The sequence below is a fragment of the Gopherus flavomarginatus genome, chromosome 2 (assembly GCF_025201925.1).
Source record: "Gopherus flavomarginatus isolate rGopFla2 chromosome 2, rGopFla2.mat.asm, whole genome shotgun sequence".
Taxonomy (NCBI): domain Eukaryota; kingdom Metazoa; phylum Chordata; order Testudines; family Testudinidae; genus Gopherus; species Gopherus flavomarginatus.
Window position 1 is genome coordinate 156,675,104 of NC_066618.1, and position 8,457 is coordinate 156,683,560.

At 40.8% G+C, this 8,457-nt stretch overlaps 1 protein-coding gene across 1 annotated transcript; it reads left to right on the top strand.

Annotated features, from left to right (window-relative positions):
* The first annotated feature begins 2,160 nt into the window (after positions 1 to 2,160).
* On the top strand, positions 2,161 to 7,326 carry BMP10 (bone morphogenetic protein 10). The gene is made up of 2 exons (XM_050940131.1): positions 2,161 to 2,494; positions 6,380 to 7,326. The coding sequence occupies exons 1-2, from the start codon at positions 2,161 to 2,163 to the stop codon at positions 7,324 to 7,326; spliced, it is 1,281 nt and encodes a 426-aa protein (XP_050796088.1).
* The last annotated feature ends 1,131 nt before the right edge of the window (positions 7,327 to 8,457 follow it).

The window sequence follows — 8,457 nt, forward strand, 5'->3', positions numbered from 1 at the left end:
ACAATTTCCACTTGGAATGGTCAGACACAGACACTCTGAGATGGAAAACTATGAAGAACGTGTAGGCAGTAACTTGCGACTTCCTTAATTTCGATTTCATGATGGACATAAAGTCAGCCTCCCTCCACCACCCCCCATGCAGCATAGCCTAGAGATGAATCACTCAAGAAAGGAGCTTTGCGCTTTCACTTTTTAATTAATAAATAATGACAATCTGGGTTCAGATCCAAAACCTCACTAAGTTTTGGGCTGCTCAGGTCCACAAAAGCATAAGATTCAGATACAGACGAAGTTTGAGGATTCAGGTTCAGATTCATAGATAGCCATGAAATTCAGATCCTGCTTTGAATGTTCTTCCAAGGAGTGTCTGGTTCTAGCTGGGCCTATATGTAACAATAAAAATGAGCTTGGTCACTTATTTCATTAAACTTCCATAGTAAAATGGCAAGCTGTTTGAGAGGAGAGTATTTGAATGAAGCAAAATAACAAAGGGTGACATAAATGTATGGCTCGATGCTCTTAATTAATGAAAATTCCTCTTTGTGAAAATTAGCTGAATAAATACAATTGTCCTTATTCAAAATTGCATAAACGAGTGCAACATAAATGAAGTTAGCTAGAGTTGTGCCCTTTGTTTTTATTTGTTTGCCTGCAGTACTCAAACTTTTTGGAAAAAATTCAAAATTCTGAACATCCCTGCTCCTTCGTCCCCAATTTTTTTTTTTCTGGAAACAGGTTGAACATTTTCCATTAAAATTTTTCTGTGGTTTTCAACTTGTTCTGGCCACAACGTACTGCCCCTCAGCCACCGTGCATTGATCTACAGCAGTCTGGGGCCTTAAGGTTTCGTATCTTGCCAGTTACCACACAGCTCACTGGTGGGAAATGAAATGAGGACACTAGATGTAACATAGCTCATCAGTGAATGTAACCTGCCAAGCCAGACACATGAGAAGCAGTAGGGGCATAAACATTTTATGAGCCATTTGCAATGGCTTCAGTGCTCCCTGCTGATTTTCTTTCTAAACATTTCTGTGGAGGTCATCAGAGCAGAACTCCTCCCCAGTCAGCTGGTGTAGCTGTTTTGGGTTGAACGGGAAACAATGGTTTATAAAGAGAACAACTAACTAAAACAAACACTGCTAAAAACATTTGCTAATTGCCTGTTACACATAGAGGGCCAAAGACGGTGATGCCAACACAGGTACCCAGTGTCCGTATGTAGGAGAGGAGAACCAGGCACAGATCTGCTGGTCATGCCAGAGGCTGTCCCCTGCCTGCATTTCTCCTGTCCACAAAACCTTTTTCAACAATGCAGCCCCTGCATAAACACAAGCCCACAGCTGCAGTGCGTGCAAAATCTCTGCCTTCTACTGCTTAATATAATCACACCAGTTCCATTGTCTTCAGGGCCTCCCGTGGTCTTATTATTGTTGCTATTATTCATTATTTGTATTACCATCATGCCTAAGAGCCCTAGGCCTGGACCAGGACCCCATTGTTCTAGGTGTTGTACAAACAGACCAAAAAGATGGTCCTGCCTCAAAGTGCTTTTCATCTAAGTAAAGCCTTTACTTGGGCTGGACAATTTAACTCTGGAATAGGGGACAAGGGACACAGGTGTAACTCTGTTAATATTTAAGGGGCTTTTATTTACTGTTGATATAGAATACAAAATCCTAGACCTAGGCTTTGTGTCATTTGCATCTTCAGCTGAAATCATAACAAAGCTGCATGGATAAAAGTTGGCCACGCATGCCAAAAAAAGTCAGCTCCAAGGGGAAAAAGGAAGGGCAGATCCAGTCCAAGGAGAAAATTGGCCTATCTCAGAGGGTCCAAGTGCAGAATGTTTACAAAATGCTCATTAAGGGAGAGGGGGTTTGTGAGATAGCAACAGAAAATCTGGTGGACAGCTTACACTACAAGAGATAAGAGAGGCAAGGCTACCATAGGAGAGAGCGTGTTATATCCAATTACTGAGACCTGGTGTGGGGGGGAGGGAGAGAGCGCGAGCAAGGACTGATCACAAGCTTCAGGCAAGGGCTTCCAAACTTGTCAACTCTGTGACACAAGCTGCACACAACCCAGAGGATAAAATAGCCACTTAGCCCACACGAGAGCTAAATCTTGTTGAGTGCAGTTGGAGGCTAGAGCGGAGGAATGGATACTGTTGCCATTCAGCTATGGGCAACCCTTTCTCTGTTGGTGCACCTTGCAGCTTGCAGTCCCATCATGAGCTTGGAGCAGACTTCCCTGGAGGAAGATGTGCCCCTCTTTGATGAGCTCCTTTCGGAGCAGGATGGTGTTGATTTCAGCACACTGCTTCAGAACATGAAAAACGAGTTCCTGAAGACGTTGAATCTCTCTGATATTCCCCTGCATGAAACAGCTAAGGTGGAGGCCCCAGAATACATGTTAGAGCTGTACAACAGGTTTGCCACTGATAGGACCTCAATGCCATCTGCAAATATTGTTAGAAGCTTCCAAAATGAAGGTAAGAGCCGTACTTCTTGAAGTGAACTAAGAATGAATGGGCATTGCTTATAACCAGCAAGACACGTGTTTACAATGTGTGGAGCATGAAGACTGAATTGGGGGGAAAAGGAGTTTACAGCGATTAGATAGAGATGCAGCTGGAGTTAACAAATTAACACGGCATGTGCCTATAATCAGCCAGCTCACATTACTTTTCTGATGTAACCTTTCCTCCCATCCTTTGCCTATTATATCTTTGAGACAGTAAGCACTTTGGGGTAGCGGCAATGTCTTTTTTTATGTTTGAATATTATGGGTGTATAATACAAATAAATCATCATCATCCCAGGAAGCATGTGAATCACTTATATGTTACCTTCGTAGGCATCTGATTTTCAAAGCGAGTCAGACGGTAACTGAATTAATGGGAAAAATCCTCTTTCACAACCCACACAATGGTACACATTCTCATTTGGGAAGCCCAATTTCTTCATGGATTCCTAACCAAACAGTGAATGACTCTCTAGTAATATATTCCCAATTTAGTCTTTAATGGGTCCCAAGGCTTGGTGTGTGAAGTAAAGTCAGTAGATATATAGAAATATCTGCAACTAGCAGCTCTCTATGATGACTTTTGCTAACCCTTGGTGTTCATTTTTGAGGAAATGAAGCAATTTCTATTTTTCAAAAAAAATTACTAAAAAATGCATAAAATCATGAGTTTAGGAGGTTACAAATATCGTGCACTGAAAATTTCCTGCAATGGCTATATAACGAGAGGAACGTAAGGCTCACATACTAGCTGATGATGATTTCTTTATGCTTTATGCATAAGTAACAATGTAGGCTATCTATTTAAAAGGCTTTTCAACAAATCATTTATGCCCCTGAAACATTCTCTTTGCCAGTAGGACTGAGTTGATTTTTTTCTAACAACTCAGCTTTACGTGTTATAATTCAAATAAAAATGGCTCTTCTATCATGCCAGTCTCAGTTTTACTGATGAACTCCAAAACTACAAGATAATAAAGCAAACACTGAGGATATGTGACCTAAATTTGACAACTCAGCTAGATGCTCTAACTAGTTATGGGCTAATCTATACCTCATTCAGATATGTGCATTCTTATCCAGCCTCATGTTTCTGGTTTTAAAAGGCTCTGCCTTAAAGTTCAAATCCACTTTAACTGTACATTTCTTCAACATATAGATAACATTTAATTGACTGAGGGCTGGATTGCAAACCACTTATGTGTACTGAAGACCATGGGATGAGTGACTGCCCATGAGCATAGAGAAGGCATTCACAATCTGGCCCTGAAGGAATATGGAATAATGAGTATTGTCCTTTTCTGACACTTGCAATTTTAAGATGAAAAAGTATCAGGAATATAAATGGACCATAACTGGGCAAGTGAGGGGGAAATCCTATGTGTTTTACTAGTGTAAACCAGCAGTCATCCTTTATTTTTAGTAAATTTAACAATGCACAGTTCTACTAATTTTCGTAAACACAACAGAGGTGCCAAGCATCCTTTTCACCATTACATGAAGTCTGCAATGGCCATGTCAAACTCACGGTAACTTCCTACCTTCTTGGCAGGTTCCTGTTCTTTCTTCTAATCCAGAACTACAGGCATAGATTCAGATACTCATATGCTAATACAAATGCTTTCCATATGCACACGTATAGTACAGAGGGTTTATTTTAATTCTATCTCCTTTGTATGTCTAGAAAGTCAATAACAACTAGGGAACCTGAATTTTATGTCTTATGGGCCTTTTAGTGGTTAAAAATAAAGTGCTTGCAATTATATTGATAAAAGAGATGGAACAGATCACACAATGCAATCTTTATACTTATCTGCTTGTGTTAGTAAAAGACGATAATGGAAATTGAATGGCTGGAAGCAGTAGAACTTTATAATGATTGTTCATTAGCAGTTTTAGCTCATGGAGCCATTCAGCTCCATTGCAGATATGATTCTAATATGGTCATCACTTAAAAATTTAAATAAACTTTTCTGGGCTAAATCCTCCTCCTTCAGACACCAGTGCATCCTCATTGACACCAATGAGGAAGTACGGGTAATAGTGAGAGGGGAATTTGACCCTTTGAGTTTTCCTGCTCAGCCAGTCTTGTGGGCAGATGCCCATCCTGACTTATTTTTCTCTCTAATCAGGAAGTGAGACACCCAGTTTCCCATAAGGGCGTGTCCCTAACCCCTTCCAATGAATTATTCATGTCCATCTTCTATGCAGTCAGCTGACTTTTCCCCACCCCAAGACTGTACATATCCCCATGACAGTGGACTTGTTCTCCAGCATCCTGCCGTCTGGAAAGCCCTCGCGGTCACTCTAAGTTCTGGTGCCACTTCCAGTTTTAAAGTGAGTCACGCTCACTAGACATGCAGTGCTTTCAAACTCCCAACTAAAGTCAATGGGAAGAGAGGACAAACGGGACCTCTCATGTTTGGCCTCTTCGATTTTTTTTTTTTTTTTTAAACAACAGATGGGTTTGCAAACATCAGACAACACTGAAATCCCATTAAAGTCAATGGGGCTACTCATGTGCTGAAGTGCTTTACTAGCTCAGGGCCAATATTTGTAGCTGTGTCAACCAAATGTTTCCATAAATATATCAATCCCAGAGTCATAGAAATCAGAGATGTACAGGTTCCAGGCAGTCCATCCCCTCCACCCTTGTAGGAAGGTCCACTAAGTCTGTATTTCCTAATCTGGTTGTTATTGATATTAGGGAAATGCAGCAATAAAAACAAACATTTTTCTAAATTTCTTATATGTATGAAGAAATACAGATGGTGTATGTGTAAACATAGATAGATAGATTAGATTCGATTGTTTGCTTGTTATACATTTGATTAACTAATACTCTCAAAAGCTCCTAAGTACAGCAGTTTTCTTTTGCTCCTTTCAAGACAGATCCAAAACCTATTGATGTCAAAATGGGAATATTTCCATGGCTTCAGTGGGCTTTGGATCAAGACCTAACTTCCCATTCCTCCTAGTTATAAGCCTAGTTGCATCACCCTAAACAACTAGTCTCTTTCCTTGGTGGTTGCAGTCTTCAGACACTGGTGGAAGCTTATGGTATCATTTGTTTCCATTGGGAGATCTATGTAACACCTCATCAGTAACAGCAGATCAGCAGTAGGGATTTTAATGTGTTGTATCAGATCACCAGTGAAGATACAAATTCACTATATATACCTGAGGAGTGTGGCACTGTAAATAGGATCAATTGAAGGTAAAGGAGATCACATTATTTATGAGGGGATCTACTGGATATTCCATAGAAAGGCAGATCCTTTCTTAATAGACAAAAAGATAAACAGATATGAATGCAGTCTACTTTTGCTGCAGAAACAGTTTGTGTCATTCTGCCCATCTCTAATCCCCCATGTGTCTTCAGTTGGATATAGTATTCTTCTTCACTTCCTATCCTAAAATCTCGTGTAATGTTGATATTCACATGTTAAACAGCTGTTGTATTTGCACTCCAGAGGTGGCTTCATTTCAGTGCTGGGCAAAGAGATTCCTATATACCATAAACATAATGGGTACAATCAGCAAAGACCTTTTATAAAGCACTTCGGTAGCCACGTTGGAAGAAAGAGAGCTATAAATCCAAGTTCATTGCCATTATCATGATCTGACCTTGTGTTCCTTGAAGACCCAATACAAACCATCCACCTCACTGACGACATGAATAAAATTTTATGTGACAATCCCTTATACCTATTTATTATCATTTTCCTGTAACTGTTCACACTGAAACCAAGGAATACAAAGTATGCAAGGCTGAGTTCCATACATGCATATTTCTGCTGGAAATATTTGCAGTTCCAAAGTGTTTATTTATGTTGATCTTTGCCATTTCCAGATCTGACTTCCCACCCTATTGGTGTCACAGGAATCCGGAAATACCCTCTTCTCTTCAATGTCTCCATCCCTCACCATGAAGAGATCACGATGGCAGAGCTGAGACTCTACACACTGGTGGAGCGGGACAGAATACTCTATGATGGGCTGGATAGGAAAGTCACCATTTTTGAACTACTGGAGAACAACCATGCAGGGAGAGAAGGAGAGGAGAGAAAAATGGTGGCACTTGCATCCAGGCAGATCTACGGCACCAACAGTGAGTGGGAGACCTTTGATATCACAGATGCCATGAGGCATTGGCGTAGGTCAGAGTTGACCACTCACAGGCTGGAGGTGCAGATAGAGAGCGGAGAAGGGGAAGAGCCAAACGGAGAGGGGAAACTCGATATTGACATCAATTCCGAGGCCAAGCATGTGCCTCTGTTGATCGTGTTCTCAGATGACCTGAGCAATGACAAAAAGGAGGAAAAGCAGGAACTTGACGAAATGATAGACCATGAGCAGCTGCTGGATTTGGAGAACCTGGGCATGGGCAACTTCCACAACGGGCCAGGTGAAGAGGCACTGCTCCAAATGCGCTCCAACATCATTTATGACTCCACTGCCCGGATCCGGAGGAACGCCAAGGGCAATTACTGCAAAAGGACTTCACTCTATATCGATTTCAAGGAGATTGGCTGGGATTCCTGGATCATAGCCCCGACGGGATATGAAGCCTATGAGTGCCGTGGAGTGTGCTCCTACCCTTTAACTGAACACGTCACGCCAACTAAACATGCCATTGTCCAGACTTTGGTTCACCTGAAGAATCCTCAGAAAGCTTCCAAAGCCTGCTGTGTGCCTACCAAGCTTGATCCCATCTCCATCCTCTACTTAGATGCAGGAGTGGTTACTTACAAGTTCAAATATGAGGGGATGGCAGTTTCAGAGTGTGGCTGCCGATAGTAGAAAGGAATGCATGCCCCGTGCGTGCACCAGGGGAGTATTTAATAATTCAGTCTGTAAATTTGTACATTTTGCATTTCCTATTTAATAAGGTTATTTAATGAGGCGTGTACAGATAATTGTATGTCATGTCATAGGGAACGGGCAGGTCATACGATTTTACGGAATGTATATTTTGTTCCAGTGCTTGCTTCTTCTTGCTGTTTCGCTTCTTATGAGAAAAGCTTCCTTCATAAACAAAATAAAGAAGGAAAACCAGATCATTGGGTTGTTGGGGTTTTTTGCCCCAAAATAGACAACCTTAATGCCATGGAATAACATTCATGGATTTTAGTTCTTAAAAAAAAAATTGTTGTGGTCAAGGACAGTGTTTGAAATGCATCCTCACTGCAGGGATTAAAACATGGACTGAATGAACATAATAAAGTGATATGTTACATGCTTTATATTATGGCATATTCTGATAGGTGCATTTCCATCCTTCCCTTCCCCTTACAAGCCCAAGTTAACATTTTATTCTCAGGAATGTTCCTGGGTATCTATGCCCCAACTTTTCATTGCATTTCAGTAGAAAACAATTCCTTGCTGATGTGTTTGGAGTTAGTTAAAACAGTTTTGAAGTGATTGTGTTCACATTAAAATTTGCAGTCAGTGAAACTGTGAACCTGTTGTAACACCCACTTGAGGGTTTGGATTGAATAATTGGCTAAGATTGAGAGATAAAGTCTTTGTCAAATAACCAAGTAAAACATTTTGCAAAATCATCCCATTTGGTGAAAGCTGGTACGTTTCAAAGGGCAAACGTCATGGGTAGATGCTTAAAGTGAGTTCAGAGCCTAAATTCCATTTCCCAAACAGATGTAAGCACTTAGGGCCAGATTTTCAAAGTACTTAGGTGCCTAAAGATACTGGAATGTTCAAAAGCACCTAAAGGAGTTAGGTGCCTAATTCCCATTGAAATCACTGAGAGTTAGTCTCTAAATTGCTTAGGCATCTACTGGGATTTTCAAAAGTGTCTATCTAGATCTTTAGGTACCTCAATACTTTTGACAATCTGACTCTTTGGAGCAATCACCCCCATTAAGAGTCAGTGGGACTTAGGCTTCTAAGTCATTTAGTTGCTTTTGAAAA